The 23362-nt window shown below is 39.1% G+C and overlaps 1 protein-coding gene across 4 annotated transcripts in view; it reads left to right on the top strand.

Moving 5' to 3' along the window:
• agbl4 (AGBL carboxypeptidase 4) overlaps positions 1-23362 on the top strand; it is a 461529-nt gene that overhangs the window by 400086 nt on the left and 38081 nt on the right. For all 4 annotated transcript variants that reach the window (XM_028027774.1, XM_028027772.1, XM_028027773.1 and 1 more), the window contains one exon: positions 23229-23318. In XM_028027774.1, the coding sequence (XP_027883575.1) occupies positions 23229-23318 (90 nt within the window). The remainder of the gene's footprint in view (positions 1-23228; positions 23319-23362) is intronic.

The following is a 23362-nucleotide window of genomic DNA, read 5'->3' on the forward strand; positions in this document are numbered from 1 at the left end:
AGCATTCCTGGTGAGTCTGGCATGAAGCAAAGGATTAGTGTGCGCAAAAGCTTCTAACGCCCGCTGTAAAGGACAGACCCATAACATCTGTGATACTTTGGGCCTGTTTCTCTTCCAAAGGTCCATTTGAAATTTGTGTTAGTTCGTAGAATTGTGAACACTTTGAAATACCAGCAGATTTGTAAAAAAAACAGGATGGGTTCTGCCAGAAAACTGAAAATCGTGTTATTTAAAAAAAGATTATATCAAAATCTCAGTAACATATTTGAGCTTAAGGCCTTTATGCCTGGAGCTTAGACAGTCAAAGTGATTTATGCTGATAAAGACAACTGCTTTTCCTTTTCTATGGACACATGACAGAAACAAATGACTAATCAGGCACAATTTGGACAGTGTCACATAAGAGTTTATTCACTTTTGTTGCCAGTTGTTTAGACATTAATTTGTGTGCGAGTTTATTTGAGGGGACAGGAAATTTACACTATTATTCAAGCTCTGCACTGACTGTTCCATAAACCGATATTAAAAACATACTTACAAAACAGTAAGACAATGAAATTTTACCCTTTCTACACATCTTTACTGGGTGTGTCAAAAAATGTGAAGGGCTGTATAGCCTTCAGTGTATGTCATTAATCCTCATTATTAAAAATGAGTGTTAATTGTTTGAATTACAAGTTTTCCTCTAGAATTTGCATGTTCTTTTTAATTTGTACTTATTCACTTCAGCTGCAAATGTTAAAAATTGCCATATACCATTAGCTTAAGCTGCATTTTGGTTTTATTGTTTTTTATTTGTCTCTTTTTTTTAAGTAAACAAATAATTGAGCGCTGAAAGTATACATGGAGTTTATAGAAGCTGTGCCTCATAGCTTTGCTTTGGTTGTGATTGATTTGATGCAGTTCTACTTTAGGACGTTGCTCCTTTTCATCATAAGGTCTGATATGAAACCAACCTAATGCCTTGTGGTTATCCCTGCCATTTTCTTTGTTTGTTGTCGTCTTGGCTTATAATCAATTCTCTTTGAGAAATTAACACACCTGTTTGTCTGAGTGAGTCATTGTTCTCTGAACAGATTAGATTTCCTCCATAATCCCTCATAATCAAAGATGAATAGATCCTTTTGCATTTGGACTTCTCTCCATATTTTTATCAACCATACCCCCCTCAGACCAAACAAATTAAAAATGATGAGGAGCTCAAGCTAGAAAGAGAAAGACAGAAAGTGCCCTGAGAAAGAAAAACTATTTAATTTGTCTTTTATGTTCTCACAGTGGTCATTTAGCAAGCCTCTTTATTTAAATGGTAATGTGAAGCTGACTAAACAGACGTGGCAAATCAGCCGGAGCAGGAGGGGGCGATTTCAGAAACGTTCTGGGAGTTTATCTGAATTTTTCTCTCTGTCGGGGAGAGCCAAGCAGGGTTTGGAGTTGATTGAGCAACAAGGTGACTTCCCAGCGTTGGGCTGTTATATTTAGGTGTGAGAGATTATCCCATTCTTAGCGAACCTGGGCAGAGCACTTTCAAATGCCCTTTCCGTATCAAATACATGTGGACTGAATGGAGAGACACAAGCAGGTTCGCAGGCATGTATGCTTAATTGTACCTGGCGATATTGAGACTGGGCAATTATCTAAATCAGTATGTATAACATTGATGGCTGATTATTTTTTATGTTTTTGAACACAGAGCAAAAATTATTATGAGAGATTATTGGAGAATAAGATCCGTGGAATGAATTGTTATGTTTTGCCCCTGTTTTTACACAGATTATTCAAGTTGCTGTTGATGGGCATTCATCTCTCTCAGTACTTATTATTAGGCCTGTCACGATAACAAATTTTGCTGAGCGATTAATTGTCTCAAAACTTATTGCAGTAAATGATAATATTGTTTGAAGAACATTTTAAACTGATTTAATGGTAATGACATAATAATGCAAACACATCCTGCCAAAAATACATTCACTTTATTTTCAAAAGAACACTAAACACTGCAACTGGTAAAGAAAATAAACAAAACAACCAAAAACAAAATGGACTCTCAGTCTCCATTAACAAAATAAATGCACTTGAATTAAAATTAAACAACCTAAAACCAAACTGGAAATAAAAACTAGATTCAGTCAAAAGAGTGCGGATTATGAAGTCTGTACACTATATTTCCCTTCAATAATCATTAGCTTTAGATAGAGAATATGGGGATATCCGACTACCTGATGCAATAGTTCACTCCTCCCTTATGCTAAGGAAATGAGGAAGGCAGGGGTCAGTGGAAAGGGAGAACCTTTCCACTGACCTGAGCCTTTTTTCTGGAGTTTTAACTCACATTAACCCAGTTGACAATGATGATTTCTGACAACTTTGTCGGAGGTGGGTGTAGTTCCTCCAGGTAAGGGGCGGCAGTACCTGACAAGCCCACTGGATTGTTTCACTGGTGGCGTCATGTCAATTCACAAATGTCATCTCAAGGCAATTTACAAAAGAAAAAACTCAGTTCAATAGAATCCTACATACCAGGTCAACGTCATCCTTTTTAGTCGATCCTGGTCATTACACAATGCAGTAAATTTGTTTGAGTTTATTATTTAAATGGATTAAAAAGTTTTCTGTCTAAGGAAACCCAGCAGATTGCATCGAGTCACTCCTGGACAAGCATGTAGGGACAGTAGACAATCGCTTGAGTTGTGTCGTTGACCTTACAGCAATCCCTCATTCTGAGCAAGTATACAGCAACAGTGGAAAGGAAAACTTACCTATAACTGGAAGAAACCAGCAGAACCAGTGTTAGTGTGAATCTGCCACCTGCCACGACCGACTGGGGGTTTGAGAAGACAGAGCAGCTACACCAAAAGAAGCAGGAAAACTGATCCAGCAGTACTTTCTATGCTCAAGAAAAGCAAAAAGTTAATAGCAGTATTACCCCTTTTTTTCTATAGGTAATGTTTTTTAGTTCACTCTATAGTGCACTATTCAGACATTTGGTAGTGAGGTTAATAGCCTTAACTTTCAATGTTCAGTTGCTGACCTGAGCTTACTTGGTATGCTGCTAATCTAACTTTTGATAAATATTGCTAAAAATTAACAAATGCAACGATTCTCCTCACATCCCAGCTGGTAACAGTTGTTCTTCTTCTTGTCATCCCGAGTTACAGGATGTGAGAAATTATTAGACCAAATTTATAACAAAGAAGAAACATTTAATTAGATATAACAAATTTTGGCAAAGTAAGGAACATGTCAGGGTTTGCTTTTGCACACATTATTTTCACACATGCATTTCTCAAAATACTTGTTATGAGATATTTAATAGCTTTTTATATGATGCTGATTGTTTATATTTGAATACTTGAGTAGATTAATAAACTCCACTGATAAAGTCTACTGAGTAAAATCATATTAATGTCATTAAACTCGATGCCTGTTAAAACATTCAAAACATGTAAAAATCGAATCAATCGGAGTTAGAAACTTCAATGTTTCCAGTGTATTCTTGTATTACCCTCCTGGTGTTTATTTATGCAATATGTAACTAGAAATACTCATTGCATAAACATGAAGTATTGCTGCGCGCAAGTAGTGTTCAAAATGCTAAAACAGTCAGCTACTCCTGTCCAATAGTTGATCCTCTTTAAAGTGAACCCAGCATTCATCAGCTTCTGTCTTCCTGTGAGAGTTTCTGCTAATCATGCTAGCACCAATCAAAACAAAACTACATCATAGAAAAGTTGTTGTTTAACTTTTAGTGGACAAAGAATGTTGTATTTTTTTTAACAATAGGCTCCAACAGCAAAGTAAACAATATTAGCATAATACAATATCCCAACATGTGAATCTGAGTATGTTAGACTATTTGTTCTGGTGCAGCTGGAGTTACTTTTTGGGTTGTGTAAAACCAAGCTGCTCAGTCTTTGTTTGCTAAATCCAGAAACAGAATTACTGTGTTTAACAGCCCAAACTGATATTGATGTTTCTTTAAAATGTCTGCTCTGCTCCATCAACCTTGAAATCCTTAGACAACTCTGTTTCTAAGTGTACTTATCGCTCTGACGGGATTTGTGGCTGAAGACCAAACTGACACCTGTCTCCCCTCCTCAGTGTCAATGTGCACCCCCTTGTCAATGGCTATGCGTTACACACACACACCCCTGCACACACCAGCCTCTACCAGCAGGTGCTTTTAATGGGCTGGTGTTAATGAGCGTCTTGTTTGGAGCTGTCAGATGACCCTGGGCGATGCAGACCAGCACCATCTTCATGTTCGCAGCTATGGAGGTCACCACTCAGGCCATGTATGTATGTGGAGGTTTTGGTTTTTGCATTTTAATGTTTTTCAGAAGATCACATATTTATATAATCTGAACAAATATATTTTTTGACTTAGTATTTAGTCATTTTGTGGTTGTTGATCTTAATCCTTATTAAATCTCTGAGGCTGTTACAACTGCAGAAGTTGTTCTATGTCATCTTTCTTTTGATATAAAACACAGGGGCTGATCTGTAGGATATGAAGCTAAATAATGTCTCATGTGACAGAAAAAACATCCTGATGGTTCTGACATCTTGTTTTATATTTGTGATGAAAATATTAGAATTAGTGATTTTAACTTTACAGATATAAATAAATGTTGATTTTTCAAAGGAATAACAACTTATTCATTAATGTAACTTATTGACAAGTAGACTAGTAATGTCACTGTACTGGTAATGTAACTTTCAGATGGTAAATATGTAAGATTTCAGCATTTTGAAGGATCTGTGGCAACCCTGTCTTAATTTATTGATAGCAGTGCTGCCTCTCCCCCAGTAGCTGTTGCTCAGCATTTTTAGTCAGCTTTGTAAAAGAAGTCTAATAGACTTTTCCCAAAACTGTAATATTTTTTCTAGTCAGAAGAAACTCTTTGGTGAAATATGAGCGATTACTTTGAATTTTAATCTGTTAGGCATTTATGATGGATTGATGGAGTTAGTGATGGGGGAATTATCAAGTGGTGAAAGATATGGAAACCTTTATATAAGATGCAGCAGTGGTGTGCTGGAAAAAATTCATGTTTTTATTCTAGCTACAGTAGGAACACGGGCGTTTCATTGTTTTATCCTGAAAGAATCTATTTTCCTTCCCTGTGCCCAGCAAGTGTTTGCCAACCTTTAGCGCACTCACTGCTAGTCTTTCTGTACGTGTTGACAGTGAGACTGTAATCTAGCTCGCTGTGTGGAGACCAATTCAAAGAGTGGGAATCGCCTGTGTTGGAACCAAGCTGCGGGAGTGCATGTGTGTTTAAGTAAAGGAGACTCAAGCTGACAGTTTGCCGGCAGCCTTGCACCTGCACTCGGCAAGGTGTTGATCTCAGATGGGGGGCGAAGAGAGGAAGGAAGAGAGACGGGAGGAAGTACAGCAAAGGATCCAAAGCGAGGTGTTGAGGATGAATTAAAAAAGACTTGTGGATATAAAAAAAAAACACTGGATGGGAACCCTGAGAAGCAGCATAGATGTGGCATGTAATCCCTTTTGGTTTTTTTTGTTTGTTTTTTTACCTGGAACTCTCCTCGATGTGGCTGAGTTTATGCATGCCACAAGTTAGAGAAAGGGTGCAGCTGTGCAGTAGGCGAGGCAGGAGAGCCAATTGGACTGATGAATTCTTTCATAAGTGAATGCCAAGACCGGAGTGCAGCCAGAGACTCATTTGTCAGAACAATACCATCATGTCATGATGTTTCACTCTGTCTTTGGCAGAGGAACTAACAACTCTCTGTTTCTGCATGGCTAAAACCTCCACTGATGCCAAGATTACCCCGGGGTTAATTCAGATAAAAAGATATTAGTATTAGTTTACTATAAAAGTTTGCAATGCACATGAAGTATGCTCATAACTTAATGGGTTTGTCTCTTTTGAATTCATTAGTTTTCAACCTCCTAGCAAAAAGGCGGGTTTGTTGCTGCCTGCGGAGGAGCCAGATCTCCACAGTGTCTCTGGAGGACGCTCAGTAGCAGGTCAGAGCACTCCATGGCACTGTCAGCGAAACACACGGCTTCGCAGCCTGAATTATTAAATATGCCGGTAATAATAATTTAATGCATCATATCTAATGTGACAGGGAATAATTAAATCAAATATTAATAAAAAAACTTTGAATTTAATCAGGCACATGGGAGGCGGAACAGTCCCTTGTCTTGAACGAAGGCTATTTCTTGTGACAATATTTACAGTACAGTGCTGTCTGGCCCAGTTTAAATGGTATAAAGAGAACCAGAGACAGACAGATGGGAGGGGGTTAATTGGAGATGACATGTGTCCATTGTTTTTGCGTCCTCAAGTGACACATTCCTCTCTCCCATATGCTTGTGTTGCACAACTCACTCTTCAGATCAACAGCATCAAAAGTCCATCAGGAATAAAATGGAATTGGGTATTTTTTCTTTGTATCTCTTTGGTTTTATAATTATACAACTTTGCATGCATAGTTATTTCGGGGAGCGAGCTATTTTGTTTAGTTCCTATAAACCTACTTTTAAAACAGTGTTGTCCTTTTGCTTATAAATGGAAACCAAATGAAGCCAAATTGAACAGGCCACCATGCGTACTATGATTCAGTAAAAATACAATGGCTCCAAAATTTTTAACAAAAATTGTTTATCAAAGAAAAGAAACAGTTATTCTTAATCTTATTCATTTAGCTCTATCAGAAATAAAAGTAAACAAATTAATATAAAAATTACTTGTTGCAAATGACCTGGTGACCTTGATGGTGTTAGTTTAATTCTCCTTCCAACCAATGGAGGCTCTTAACGAGGCAGAATATTGATGGATGGGGGGAAAACAGGAAAGCAGGGTAGGTTTTCGCCTTCCTTTCATTTTGGATACCGTCTATATTTCATGTTTGCCTTTTATTGTGGAATTCATTAATATCATTAATAAGGAAATTGAAATATATCAATTTTTGATAGTGTTTTCTCTATCACATATTTATCTGCTTTGGATAAATAGACTTTAGGATAAACACCTGCTAATAGTTGCAGTAAAAATATTTGCTACAAAATTATCTGTATTATTTTTGGCCAATTTTCTCTTTATTGTGAATTTTAGTGGAATTAATCTATGTAGTGCTTTATTAGTACTGACAAATCAAAGCACATTACACTAAACCCACACTGACTTACAAATATGCAAAAACCAATACACAGGAAGCTGAAAGGAAGAAGCTGGAATCAAACCCACAACTTTCTAATTGTAGGGCCTCTGAGGAACAGTCGGTGTGTCTGTTCAGCTGGTTTGCTGACAAACATCTGTTGAATCGACAACCTGATTTTTTTCTTAACAGAGATTTCTGCTGGAGTAAATTGGTCAGTTCAATGTTCTTTCTGGCATCTCATTAAAAGAAATTCACTGTTGAAAAGTAATGGACTAAAGGTTTGGAAGTGTTGTGAGATGTTCAGTTTGATTATTTTTAAGATGTATTTGTTATTTAAAATTTGTTTCTTGGTAAAATACAGTGAATGCATTGGAGCACACACATTATTTTATTTTTGAAATAACTATTGCAGAAAGTGCTTTTATTTAGTAAAATAGGAAGTACTGGCTGTTTTTTGTTGCAGTGTCTTAGCTCAACTGTGAGGAATGCTATGTCTGAGATGAGCTGTTTGTTTAAGTTCAGTAATAACTTAAGCTCAACTATTAAAGAGTTGAGTTAGAGCAAGGTCCTTGTTTTCAGTATTGATAAACTCCAGCTGTAGAACAGGAGGTTTAACGTCATAACCATTTAAAACCTTGGCTGTGTCTTGATACTGGCAGTAGGGAAATTAAATTATGACATTTTAATGATGACATCTTTAAACTACACTGTGATTTGTAAAGCAGGAATAATGCCTTCATACAGACATATATTATTATTTTGTAGTCTATAGAATTTAGGTTAAATTTTATGTAGATTATGTGTGTGTCTCATTCTTTCTGTTTTGTCCCTGAAGGCTTGCCATACACTGGCAAAGTGTTGATCTGAGTGTCAGTAGGTCTCCTTTCCCAGCATTCCTCTTCTCCACCAGCTGACAGACAAGGTCAGAGACTCATCCTGTCTGTCTTCTTCCGATCCTGACAGCTTCTCCTTTGAGAGACAAACCCTGCACAACCCTGCGCTCCGTGGCACGCACCTTCACCAATTAATATTGCATCACCATTTTCCAGGCTGCTCCCCATGGACTTCCTTCTCAGGGTTTGATTGGGCCGCCACTGACCCTTGTTTCTTGACCTCACTCAGCCCCTTTGAATAACAGGGAAAAGTAGATTACACAATGCGCTGCACACATTTAATGTGATATTGAGCAATTAGTGATCTTTTACATTTAAAATTAAGCAAATTAAGCAAACTCATTAAAAACTGACTTGACTGAGATGAACTCTTGTACAACATAAATTTATTTAGTTCTTTTCTGCATATTGTTTAGATTTTCTTCAGTCTTGTCAGTAGATTATGAGTTTAGAGTGACAATATTAAGCTTTCTAGTTAGATTTACTTTTGTAAATACTTTTGTTATATCACAAATATAACATTTATTTCCAGTGTTCAAAACATGTAAAATAGTGTGAAAGAAAACAAACACAAAACCTTAAACTTCCTGAAAGTTGACAAAGAATGACAGTGTTGTACAAGAAGCATAGAGATGGTTTCTTGAATAAATGATGCTTTGGATGAGCCACTCTTTCTGTTGCCATGCCCCCAACCAATTAAATATCCTAAAAATTCCCCATGGACGAGATAATATGCAATGTGGTCCTCATGAGGCACCAATCCTAGTTACCCTGTTCTCAGCTGCACAGAGTGCCAAGTTCCTCTCTGAAACAAGGGGCTTGGTTTCCCTAAGATGAAAAGCTCTTCAGCTTTTCTCAAGGACACTTAATTTGTTTACAACTTCCATTGTGTTTAGAGTTTTGATTTAAATAAATCACTCTCTTGAGGTTAACTGGAAAATATTACTCTAGGCCCAAAAGTTACGTCTCCCTGCAAATTGAGTAGACACTACGCCAACTTATTCAGAATATCAGCTGAGATCACAAAGTAGGTCTTTTGATGCGTTTTACTGCTCACACCCGATAAAATATTTCAAGCTCACATGTTGTGCGGGTAACATTTGAAACTCCAGCTATCTCTGAGGAGACAACGTTTTTTTTCTTCAATATGCATTGCTAAAGCTGATAAGTTATTTCTAAGAAGAAAATATAACAAAGTATCCGTCTTTTCTCAACATAAGATGCCCAGGACAGGCCCATCAGAGGGAGATTACTTTATGGATTTCTTCAGCATGTTGCCGCCTTCTATCATTCTGATTGTGCAGCTACTGTTACAGGCTCGTAGCTCCATTTTTCAAACTCCGAACTACTTGCAGTAAAAGACACAACACCTCCCTGTGACCTTAGCGGATGACTTATCCTCCCACCTTGGGGACTGAGTAATGTGTTTGTGGCTCTGAGAAGCGATATGGTGCTGTCCATCTGGGCTGGGGCTGGGAGCAGCTCGAGCGGTGAGGATGTATTTGTCTGAATCACAGCTCCTGGTGCGCCCATTTGACTTGTCCTCTCATGCGTGCGCGCTCATACAGTTTGCTGACACGCGGGCTCAAATGCTTCTTAGTATAGCTTGATGGAGGAGCATGGGGAGGTGGTCACACCTTTGCTGCTAAAGCACTCACCTGGCATCTCCTCAGCACTGATTTAACTTGACCTGGAGGTGTGAAGCAAACACACACACACACACACAGACTGTGCTGTGGATCACTTGTTCTGGTGTGTTTCTTGAAACAGATGAGCATGCCGGGTGTGAAGGAGAGGCAAAGAACGCCGACATGTCAGTCAGCAGATATGGCTACTTCTTATTTTCCATCACACTAGAAGGATAGAAATAGTGTAATTTTCTGCTCAGGAGCTGTCTGTGTCTGTGTTGCCGATTTCATTTTGAAAGCTGACATTTGCACGGCCCTTCCGCCGTGTGTGTGTGTGTGTGTGTGTGTGTGTGTGTGTGTGAGAGAGTGTGTGTCTGTTCACAAATTGCTAATCTCTCTAAAGTTGTATTTGTTCTCCAGGTTTTCCCCCCACTACAAACATTTCCCTGATCAAAGCTGTTAAAAAACCCCGCCACTTCAAACAAGTACACACACACACCCACACACACCCATGCATTCCACCGCAACTCAACATGTTGTCATGGAAACCCTGTTAATCCTAAACCAACCATCACGCAGTTGTTGCATCAGGCAAGCCAATCAGGAGGAGGGACACGATGAGCTGAATTACTGTTTCACTTCTTGTTTAATTTCACATCTAAAAGTTTATTTTCATCCCTTGAATTATACACCAACTGAACGTCTGTATTTACTTGCTGTTCGCTGCATTTTAATTCAGAGGCTGTCATGCATTTTACCCAGCTTCCCCAGTGAATATTTTCTGTTTTCTTTTACAATTCAGAACTGACTAACTGTGTAACCGGCACTATAAAGGGAAGCTTAAATAAATAAATAAAAATAATGGAAGACCAATGTCAACTGCAAAATTTAATAAATTAAATATGAAACATTCTACAAATGATTAAACTTTATTAGTTCACTTTCAGGTATTTAGTGTTACTAACATCAAGGTACACTAAGGTTTTAAACAGCTTTGGTTCCAAAACTAAAACTAGTTTTAAGTCCTTTTAATGAGATACAAGTTAAAGTCTCTGAGTAATCGTAGTTCTATAAGCATGGAGTAGAAAAGTCCTCTCACACCTGCCGCTGTGCACTGCCAATCAGCTGGTTGAAATCAGACTACTGCAGTTTGCTTTCGATTACAAAACAGACAAATCTGGTGACTTCTGGCTAGTCAGAGCATGATCAAAATGATTGCAACAAAGTATGTTAACTGTTGGTCTTTCCTCAAAACATAATGCTGTTTAAAATCAATTGCATTTTTTGAAATTGACTAAAGCACGGTCAGATTAGCAACAAAAGCAAAACATAAAACACATACGTGTTAATCTGAGTGAAGAAGTGAAATTTAAAACGCAAAATCATCATATCAGCATAGTTTATTTGCAATATAGTAAATAAATCTAGACAGGAGAAAGGTCATTTGTTTGCTTTGGCCCTTCCAGGTTGAAAATCATAAATAAAACGGCTTAATAGTTGAAAGATACCCATTGCCTTTAAAAAAGAAAAAAAACCTGTCCTAAGTAGTAGCTAAAAATGTTCAATATGTACAAAATGTAGGGAGCATCATGGAAACTTTCTTTTCCAAAGGTTTGTTTTCTTGTGGATTTTTGGTTATTGACTTTTTTAATTTTGCATCATAGAAATAATTCTTAATATTTTCCTCACTTTGTTCCCCACAGTGAGATGAATTTCAGCTACGAATCCCCAGGATTTTTCACGGCACTGTGGCAGAGTTAATTACTTTCATGCATCTGTACCACAGTTGTGCTGGTCTGATAGTGGCATTGTGAGAAGATTTTTTGTTGTTTCTGCAAATTAAAATTAAAATGTTTTCCTAAATTAATTCGATAAGAAGAAATAAATTGTTTTGCGCACTAACAAGCTCAATTTATTTGTCAATGTGCTGAAAAATGGAATTCACTGAACATTCTTGGGGAGAGATTTATTTATTTTTTGCTATCTAAGTTAGAGACTCACTGAAATTATGAATCCTGTTCCACATAACAGAGATCAGTAAGGAGCAGACTCCACAAAACTGGCTGATGGCTCATAATTTACCAACCATTTTAAACATGGTGAAGAATAAGAAGCCATCCAAAATGGTCTGCTTTCATGAGCTTCTGAAATGAGTCTGTGTTTAAAGGAGAAAAAAGACAGAAGAAACCCCAATTAGCAGAACTGATATGCAGCTGAAAGCTTTGGAAATCACTAAAGAGCTGAACACAGCCACAGCCAAGTTCAAAGTCTGTTTAAAAGATTGATGCAACCAAATTGACTGTGAGAACGTTCCAGGACGTCTTTTCCCCACGCTTCATTTAAAAGTTTGGAAATAAGATACGGATTCTGAAATACGTAGTTTTGCAAAAAGTATTCACACCCCTTTTATTTATTTATTTTTGATGTTTATTTTTGTCATGAAGAAGAAAAAAAAACAGATCCTTTCTACATACTGTAGTCAATTGAATCCAATCTTATAAATATTCAATGTCATTCATATGCAGTCCTAATCCATCCTAATTATAAAACAATATGGTTAAGTTCAGTTTATTATGCCAATTGATTAAAGGTTTTCTATCGACAAAAACTCAACTGTATCAAGTCCTTAACTTTACAGTGATTCCTGATAGTGAGTCTGCATGTGGTGACAGTGGAAAGGAAAACTAGCCCATAAAACAATATCCTAAGCTGATATCATAGATAACTGTTCAATCTATTATCTGCACAAAGACCGATAATAAACTCACAGGCCAGGCTAAGGAGAGCTTTATTCAGAGAATCAGCCAAGAGGCCCATGGTAGCTCCAGAGAAACAGTTTAAGTGAGACAATCTGTAAACAGCACAACTACTACTACTTGTTTTACTGCACATAAGTGAGACATGGTTGACATGGCAACAACTGTCACCTCATGTAATAGCCAATAAACGTGGCCATTTTTTGAAGATGACCAACAAAAAAGCCACTTTTGAAACAAAGCTATTAAACATTCTCTTTCCAATTTGTCACAAACCACTGAGATCCGCCAAACAACAAAAGCTGAAGATTCTCTGGTCAAGAACAGAACAGCTTAATTTTTTTTTGGCTTCATGCAAAGTGCCACATGTGGAGTAAAATTAATACAACACATCACCCTGAACACATCATCCCCATCCTCTCAGTGAGACGTACTTGTTGCAGAATCATATTGTAGGGAGCCTTTTCTTCAGGAACTGGTCAGGGCTGATGGAAAAATGGAGGGAATAAAATGTAGGGCAATTTTGGAAGAAAACCTTTTAGAGGGTAAGGGTTCAGCTTGGAGCAGGACATCGACAGTAAACATGCAACCAGAGCTGCAATTAAATGGTTTAGATCAAAGTGTGTTTAATGGCCCAGTCAAAGTCCAGACCTAAATTCAATAGTATCTGTGGCATACAAAACGGATGTTCATAGACACTTTCCATCTATGGTCTATCACAAAATATCTGTATAAAATATTCTAAGATTTTTGGTTTTAAAATATAAATGTGACAAAATTCAAAATGTACACCTATATTTTCAAGGCAGTGTAAATACTTTTATGGATGAAACATGGTCTTAGCGTAATTCTAATATATGTATGTCACCGTGAAACGTGATTTCAGGATGTTGGTTGTTTCTTGAATACGTTTCATACATATGGACTCAGGGTTTGTGTGGATCCCTGATTTTCATTTTTCAAGCATTTTGACCAGTGCTCACAGTTTCTGGAGGAAAACACAACTCTTTTCGACAGCACACTGTTGGAGCCATTGTCACACTGTTCTTTCTTATGTGAGAACACAGAGTGCAACCCTCACAATATAACACACAATTGTCAGGGATAAAAGTGTCAGGAACTGCACTAGCAGTGGCAAAATACTGCTGTTGGGAGCAAGCAGAGGCAACAAAACCCTGTATCTTTTGATTTATGTCTATGTGTTAGCCATGTTGTGAGGGCATCAATCTTTTTCTACAATTCAAGGAGAGGCACCTTCCTCGAGTAGACAAAGTCCCTTTAATGTAATTCATTACATTTTGATTTAAAGACTCGGCCATAAGGTGTGTGTGTGTGTGTGTGTTTACATTTAGTGTGGGGTTAAACCTGTGTTTATTGTACAGAATAGATGAGTCTCTTGAAAATTTATTTAGGTGATGTAAACATGCACAGTGAAAAGTGTTAAACAGCCAAAGGTATCACTGCATCTACTTTCACACACACTTGAACTGAGCTGGTACCACATTCTTGAACTAAAGGTTCTTTTTTCCAAGGTTTATGTGGCACTAGTGGACTTTGTTCATTATATCTGGGCAGAGAGAGAGAAGAGGAAAGACATGGACCAAAAGGTCTGGGGCTGGGAATGGAACCGAGGATGACTGAGTTGAGGACTGCAACCTCTGCATATGAAACATCCGCTGTGCCTTTTGGCGCCCCGAACTACAGGGGCACCACATGTGCACACAGCAAGTACCGTTCACAAAGTTCATGTTTTCATAAAGCACAATATTTCTTCCACCATAGACACAATGGTGGGAGTTGATGTATAAATGTTACCATGAAGCAGTTTCATCCTGTAACTTCGCATTTATGTTTAAAAATAGCAGAATATGTTGAACCTACGCAACTCTTTCTTTCTATTGGCCAACTTAAGATGTTTTAGACCATTTACTAAATTGTAGACTGGTATAACACCAAGAAAACAAAACTGCTTTACCATACAATACTCCTTTTAACATTTTCCACATTTGGGAGCTCTTTCATGTGTAAATTAAGGAAGAAATGTGCTCAGCTTTTTTGTTAATGAAGAGTGCATATTATCACGTTGTCTTTTGTTGCTTTAATGTTGTTTTGGTGCGTCCCAGCGGCCTGTTGATTCGAGTCGAGCACTAAGTGGTTGTTAATGGCACAAACATGGCTGTGTTTTTAAAATAGCAGACTGCCCATTAGACTGGTATTAACAAGGTAATGGACTGTTACTAAACTGCTGAATGACATTGCCGCTACCACCCCGGCCGAGGCGAGCCGTGCCACGCACACTCATGTGCCGTATTCAGTCAACAATAAATAAACAATAACAAATAATTTGAGCAAAACCACAGAGAAGGAGTCTGATTTCAAACTTAGTGTAGCAATGGACAAGGAAGAAAGCTTTAGGTAGGACCTTCCAGAAGTGGAAAAAGAAAAACTGACTCAAAGACATAGCTAGGAGGCATGAGTGTGGTTATTAAAGCTGGGATGCTCTATGGATGTTTACTTCAGCCCAGCTGCTTTGTTGTGTCTCAGAAATTATTGATAGGTATGAAGAGACAAAGTAATAAAGAACTACACATCAGTTGTGTCTGTACATTGGACTCCCCGTCTGTACAGTCTGTCAAATTAGTTTTAGTTACAGCTTCTTTCTGCCATCTCACTGATATTCAGGACCAGGCTCCAACCTCTCGTTTTATCAGACGCAGAGGGACATGGTCATGTATTTTGTGTCAGTTTGTGCACATGTAGCCTTTTTTTTTTGTAGTTGATTGTGTCCTGCAAATACACAGTCACGTACGTGCTCCAATGCACACATGCGCACAAATGCGCTCTTACAGTGTGGTGTGGCGATAGGCCAGCACAGCGGGGGGTATATCCCAGGGAAATCATTTCTCTCAGTCCTTTCTTCCTATTTGTAACTTGTCCTTTCAAGCAAGACGGCCCTTAAAGTTCAGTGGTGCATTCTTCAAAAAAGGCTATTACTGGCTGCCTCTGATTCTGTATCATGCTGCGCACAGACCAGCCATCCCTCCTTTTTATGTGCCTCTCCTCCTGTCATCATTTTCTGAAGCCAAGAGAGGAGTCAGGGTTTCCGAAAGGCCTGTGACCAATGCCTTGAAACCCTAAGCAATCTCCGCCTCTGACTTTGCTCCAGATGTCCGTATCCTATCGCTAAAAGGGGCCTATTGCTTTTGATACTTGACAGAGCTCCCGCTTTGTCTCTGTGTTTGTGGATCTCTGTTATGCCCTTTATGCTGACTGTCTATCACAGTAATTCTGAAGACTTAGAGGGCTTTTAGAGAACAGCGTGAGACTTTAGGAGATATGGGTGGCATCTAAAGTGTATGAAGAAAATTCTGATGCTGTTACTGGCTCTATGGAGAAGGAATAAAGATGTCCATGCAGACAACAGGCTATAATCATAGAAAAAAGGTCTCCTAGATTCTTATTTGTTTGGAAAGTGGCTTGTCTCACAATTCAGGATTGGTTGTAGCAGATGTTAAAAAAAGAGTCAGTTTGATTTTCCATAATTTCAAAGCCTCTACAGAGTAGAGCTAACATGGTTTCAGGTAGGATATATAATTAGACACTGTCGCTATTAAAATAGGGTGGCCATTTCACCTTTTCAGTATTTTGTACATTTACAGTTTTGTCCTTTTAATACCAGACTTTTGAATACATAATTGAGCCATATGCAACAGCCCATTTTCTACCCACAGTATGGTAGCGCAGTAGCAGGAACGTTAGGCGAGCACTATATGACATAACTAAGTAAATGTACCCCTGTTCATCGCGCTGCACCCTGCTGATACAGTAACGTGCGAAAACTTTTCTTATCTTAAGCAATTTGATTATGTGTAGCCAATTTCCAATCAATAAATTGTAAAGTTCTGGTAAAGTTTTAATCTGATTCAGAGTTTTCTTTTAGAACAACAATATCAGACAATAGAGGAATAGTGTTGAAAATACCATTCTTCATTCAGTAACATACACTAATCCACACTAAAGAGAGTTGTCAGCTTAACTTCATAACACTCAGCATGACGATTTCATTAATTGGAAAAAAAAATAACTTTTGAGTTTCTGACCGCCTGCTCATCAGTTCGGAGCGATCGAGCTGAAAATCATCAGTTTCTGGTCACCATCTGGTTTCTCTGTGCATCTCTAATATTCATGCTATGATGATTGAATACATAATCCTTCACAGATGGACTCCATGCTTGACATGTCCCCAGCTACTCTGCAATGGTTAAGAGTGTATATTCATGAATTCATGTTTATTATGTCAAAATAACCGATGCACTCTTTGATCATTTTTCAGTCTTAAAGCTTTAAAATACATAATGTTGGAATTCCTGACTGATTTCTGTCCCCAGTGTAGTTATGCTGTGAAATGTTGTCTTTTACTCTATATAAATATGCTATTAAAATCTATATAATTATATTAACATAAGTTAAACGCATGTTCTAGAAAAAGGACCAATTGAAAGTGGTGTCAATTTAGCAGCTTTTTGCTCTGTGGACTGAAGCTGCTATTTGCTGTAGTGATGTACAAGAGCACTCCAGGGTGTTTAACTGTTGGGTGTTATCACCATTACAGCAAAACTCACATCTGAATACATGTTTTAAAAGGTTAGAAGCTGTGAATCAAAGAGACCAGCTCTTCTTTAATATCATGGTAGGGGATTTAATATGACGGTCATAGTGTATTCATTTATGTCACCAAAATAGTCCCACAGCTCACAGTGATAGCTCTCTGCTGTGTGGTCAATGACGGCCAAAGGCCTGCATTTCACCACCATCTCCCCATTAACATAATTAGAAAGCCCTTCAGCTCAGGCCTGAATACTGATGGCGGGATAGCACCTTGTTTCCCCTCCTTCCTGTCTCCCCAACACTCGTCTCCCTTTGTCTGCGCGTCTCAGTCTGTCACTCCCATCGTCTGTGACCTCCACTGTCATCACGGTTGCCCTTGAGGAACAGAAATCTCTCCATTTCACAGGGACCAGCCATAAGGGGCTTGATTGTAGCAAATTGATCCATAATCACACAGTGCTCAGAGCTTTTTTGTCCTGTCGCCTCTTCATCTCCACTTGAGAGGCACACTGTTGGCGTATTTACATGCTTCCTTCTCAAGGGTTTCCTCTGCTCCCGCCCTTCTATCATTTCCTTTTTTATTCCCCGTCTCTTGCTCCCTTCAAGTCAGTGCTTTTATCACTTTGCCAACCAATTTTCTTTGCCCTCCCTTTCTGTTCCTCCTCTTTCTGTCTGAATGTGATGCCAATCACTGAGTCTCAACATGGGCATTGTAATCCTCTCCTTACCGACCGCTGACCAAAGCACCTCTGCTTTTGATTGAGCTCTCCAGCTGCACACATAAACCTGATAGTCATGATAGAGGAAATGAGCATGTAGGGGTGACTTCACCTGAAAAAAAAATCTCATCAGCTTGTCCTCTTTTATTTTTGCCACTGGTTTGTGTCTTTTTCACAGTAGACACAAGACCTTGCACAGCACTTGAGTTGAAGAATAATCTTCGGTGAGTTTGCCTCTTGGCTGAGGTTACACAAGCACTTAATAAATTGTATAAGTAAAAGAAGAAAATATAGCAATGCCTTTTCCATCATTATAATTCAGATTCGGATCGGTCATGACATCAATCAGTGGCTCATCCAATTCAATTAACATTTCAACTTTGTCACTACCAGATTAGTTTTTAATCCTTTTGTCTGTACCATGTCAAATTCAAGAAACTGCAGACCTAATCCACTGAGATGAGCTCTAGCAGTCATCTGCATTGCTGGCTACAAATATATTACCGTCGTCTTGAAAAACCACTTGATATTTGGAAAACATCTTAGCAGTCAAAGTCCAGACAATCGAGCCACTGAAACAGTTTTTGACTTTACATGTCTGTCTGTCCATCCAGCCGACCCTTGCAGGGTTGCGGGGGTGCCAGTGTTCAGCGGTTATCGGGCGAGAGGGATGGTACACCCTGGACAGGTTTCCAGTGTGCATCGCAGGATGGGGTGAAGATTGATGAATTTTGTTTTTCACCCTGGCAATCTGCTGTCACGTCATAAGTCATCTTAAAATGTCAGCTAGTTAGGCAAGGATGGCAAGGCATTTTTCATCAGGATAATTTGCAGCAAGCAAAACAAATAATTTTTATTCGCAATAGAAAGAACATCACTTGAAAACAGATTCCCTTCCCAGGTGTAATACCACACAACAATAGATTATGCTGGATTTGACTGAGTGCATTTTTAAATTACAATTACATCACTTTTGGTGCTTTGGTATTGGAAATTCTCTTGCTGTTTGTGTCCCTTTCACTAGTAACGTAAATTAATTTATTCATTGGCGCCCATGGTAAAGGTGTGTAAAAAGCCTTAAAACTAACTTTACTGCAGTAGCTAACTATCAAAATCTTCATAAATACACGTAAGTTACATCTATGTTTCAGGGTATTGGGCTACCCATGATTGTTTGAAGTCATTATTTATTAACATCTATTTTATTTATCCTGCTGCATAATGTACCCAAATTAAATATTGGATTATTTTTCAGGATGACATTTTGCTAATGCAAGTGAAAATCTATTTATTTTAATGGTTTTTTACGCATCATAACGGCGGCTGCCAAAAGAATTTTCCATGTTTGTATATTTAATGTACACTAATGTACACTAATGTTCATTCTTGTTTGTCTCAGAGAAAACGAAGGCTTTATTGTATAACAATTAGCTATATTTCTGCAGAGCTTCCTGCCTCCCCTCTCTTCGAAGGGTTAGCTGTGTAATTTGCGGTGCGTTTGGTGACAGGAGATGCTTTATGAATGTGTGTGGAGGCCTTGGCAGAACCCTTGCTTCCCCACAATAAGATGAGCTGAATAAATCTGAACCACACCACAGGCTCTCCAGCACCTACACACATGCCAGCACACAAAAATTTAAGTCAGGGGCCTGGTCAATTCCTGGGGAAGAAAACAGAATCATAAAACTCTTATCACTTTAGAGCCCTCTACACTTTGGCGCACATCCCCAGCCCTCTCCGTCTGCCTCTTTTTTTTTTTTTTCCCGCTTTCCGCCTCTCTGTGTCTGGTCGTCCTTGAGGTGGGAGCGGGCTCTGGTGCTACAGCGGGTGGAGCGAGGGCGTGTGTGTGTGTGTGTGTGTGTGTGTGTGTGTAACGGCTGGATGCCCATTGAGCCTCACTCGGCTGGTCAGTGCACAGCGCTGCCTCTCATTTCAAGGCTCTGTATAAATACAACGTCAGTGACAATTTACGGCTCAGGCCCATCCTCGATGCTACGCTGCGAGCAGAGCGTCGAGCGTGGCTTGTTGCCATCTCGCCAAAGTGAAGCCAATTTATTACAGTGTAGAATCCGCAGAACAGAGATATGGGGAGGCCTTGGTTTTTGAGACTTGCAGTGAAAAATTGTGTTTATTTGTGATGAACAGGGCAACCGTGCCAACTGGGCCGTAAAGATTTTTAGATTTTGTTTTTATCTGCTTCAATTTAAAAATCAATGCTATGTAAGACTTGTAAAGTTTAGTGTCTTCCATGTCAAAAAAGCTTAGACACAAGTGAGATTTAAAAGCATCTTTTTGATTAAATTTTCTTTTAAACTGGGTAGTTTCTTATAAATAAATGCCTTGTCTTCAGGAACTCCTGACAGGGCCTCCTTTGTACAGGCTTAAGAGAAATGACGACCAAGATCTCAGTTAATTACATCATGTCACAACTTATGAGAGCGGGCCCAAATTTCCTGAGAGGGCTGTCACAGAAAGAGCTGATCAGCACAATCAGGACTGACCTTCAGAATCCATTTGATTTATGTTGTATTTTTCTTTTTTTATTCACCAGCATTTTCCTTCGTCGACATAATTTACATATTTATTTGAGCTGATCTGAGTTTGACATCCTTTATTTATTTATTTATTTTTTCTTACCCCCACTTCCTGGCAAGCGGCAGTAGAATGATCTGCACTGTGCCGTGCCGTGCGGCGCATGACATTGGCAGGTGAGAAAAATGCTGAGGGAGCACTTTGATTTGGAGGTGTGGGCATAAATTTTGCTTCTTGCTGCTTTCACTCACTCATTGTCACCCACCAGCTCCCGCTCCCCGCCCCAGCTTCCATCAATTTTTACATGCACACTCATTCATATATTTATTTTCCCTTAACAGTGAGATGTTCTGATCAGCAAGGAGGCAGTGAAGAATTCACATCACAATGCGCTTAGTAAAATTAAGAAACAGAAGGAGTGTAACATAAACTCCAGGAGAAAATGACAGCATCTCCTGGACATGAAGTCACACTGTGGTATGAGGATTACTTCTCCTGTTCTCTTACAACAATTTCTGAAAACTGTCAAGAAAAAGCCTGCAGATTTTAAGGACTGGTGTTGAAAGATTTCCTTCAGTCTCATTCCTTACCTTTCTATTTCTTTTTTCTTACCTGCTCTTTTTCTTTCAGCGTCTCTCCCCCTCTTTCTCTTTAATGCCCCAGCTCCTGATCTTCACTGCCACCTTGGGGTCAGGAGATGCTGCTGCATGACTTTGCCCTTGAGGGTCAGCTGAAACTTGACCCCAACCTTTTCTTGTGAAATGCCACCCTCACCTGAGTCAAAATGATTTTTTCTTTCCGTACCTTCACTCCATCTATAGTTGTTGTTCTCTGCAGGTTCCCTGAGGATGTTGTGGGGAGCCTGCATGGAATAGTTGGACTTAATTTTGTGCTACAATGCTTGGCTGCTCAGCAAAGCAGAGATACAGGCACATAAACACAACAACTGCTTGGGGAGCATTTGTTAGCACTCTGAGGAGACATACTCACACAGACACACGGAGCGATGTGGGATAAAGCGTACATCCTTTGTAAACTCCAAGAGCCTGCTGGAAGAGATAGTTTTGATGAAGCAGCAAGGGCACACTATCGCTAAGACTAAATGTAGCATGGCCATAATGGCTGGATTCCCAAAGAAGTCGGGACCTTGGCAGCTTCCTCTGCTCCAGCTTCCTGGTTTAACGAAGGGATATGTGTGTCTGTCCATTTACTGCTTTCCTATGCTTGCTGTGTATGTCACTTCTATGTTCTTGTTCTTCGGGTACATGTGGTAGCCTCCGCTTTAAGGCCAAGGCAGAATTTCTGCGGGATGAAATCTCACAACCAATGTGCTGCCTGCATCCGGTCAAGATGCAAGCGCTCACATTTACAACAACCGGCCCGCTCCGCCCCACAGAGACTCCTGAATGGCAAACCCATTTGTCTCTGTGAAGGGCAGAAAGAGGAAAAAGCAAAATAAAATCTTTGGCGGAGCACTTTAATGGAACAAAGCAATTTTTTTTTTACATCTCCTAACTACTTAAACAGACTCAAATGCACACATCTCTCTGAGGTTAAATTGGAATTAAGGAGAAGGAAAGGAGCCTAGCCTGTTACTAATTAGCATTTTCTCTGCTCAGCAGAAGAGAGCGAAGGGGATCAATAAGATATTAAGTTTGTGTATAGCAATGAGGTGCACAATCGCTTTCATCTATTAGCAACAGCAGATTAGAAGGGAAACACTGGCAAAAGAAAAACACAGCAACAAAACTTTGACCTTTGTGGATTTCAACTGGACTTGAGATGCAATGGATGGATGCTGCTTGTTTAGCCTGTCTGCAGTGGTGCTTTTAAATATTTTTAGAAATTATCTTCAAACTGTAAACTAAACCATGAGTGATTAATCTGGTAGTTTAATATTTGCAATGTTATGTGGTCTTTGATCCCAACTTCAGAGAGAAAATCTTCTGAAATTCTCTGTTTCAACTTAAAACTCTTCCTGGCCTATAAGGTCATCAGTTCATCAGAGGGTCAACACAGAGACACAAAAAGACAAGTTACACACTCTTCTGCAAATTTCAGAGCTGCCTTTATCATTGGTGGCATAGATTAAAAAAAAATACATGGTGGCATTACTCTTGCTGTAGATTTGCAGGTAGCTTTATTGATAATCTCTGTTTCCTCCAAATCCTAAAGACATATTGTACTGACATGTGGTGACTGTGGATTAACGCTGCCGTAGTAACAGCCAGTCTGAGATGAGTTGAGCTTTGTGACATAATGCATTATCATGTTGTAAGTAGCCATCAGAAGATTGGTGCACTGTGGTCTTAAAGCTGCAGTATGTAACTTTTATAAAAATAAAGGTCTCTATGTCACAATGATCGAGTTCCTCTGCCTCTTCCTTGTGATTTCCATTTGCAGAAATGCACCACTCCCAGTCAGAGACAACCAGTCGGAGCCGGTGTACATTTTTGATCCTTCCTAAACATTATAGCATTTAAATTTACCTTTAAAAAGGGAAACAAATAGGAACCAAGAAAGAAGACGAGAAGGGAAGGAAACAGGGAAAGCATCTGTCCATTATTCTCTATAAAGTCAGAGGCCAGAGAGAAATTCTTAGCAAGACATGAAGCCTTCTCTCTCTTTCAGCTCACACCTGTTGCAGTCTCATCCTGACCCCTGTAGATGTATAATTCACCGTTACTTTTGAATATTCTGTGCAGTGTTGGTTTGATGTTTGATTCATGCGCTCCAGTGTGAAAGCAGACATCCGAGTCTGAAGGTTCTGACCCACCCCTTTAATTAAACTACAATATGGTAGACATATCAATATGACAAATTGCCCTACCCCGAGCTGCTTCATCTTTATGCATTGACTAAACCATCTCTTTCCATTTTTTATGCCCTTATTTGCTTTTACCTTACTTCAAACCTGCCTCCACTGTGTCTGAATTCACTTTTTGCTGTTTTTTCCCCCAGAAAATGTGAGGTCAGAGAAGGAGAAGAAGCTGGTTTTTCTCACTGCTCGTGTTCACCCCGGAGAGTCTCCGGCCTCTTTTGTCTGTCAAGGTAAAATAATAATTTCATTTTGTTGTCACTTTTATTTGATTGGT

This window comes from Xiphophorus couchianus, chromosome 9 (assembly GCF_001444195.1).
Source record: "Xiphophorus couchianus chromosome 9, X_couchianus-1.0, whole genome shotgun sequence".
NCBI classification, from domain to species: domain Eukaryota; kingdom Metazoa; phylum Chordata; class Actinopteri; order Cyprinodontiformes; family Poeciliidae; genus Xiphophorus; species Xiphophorus couchianus.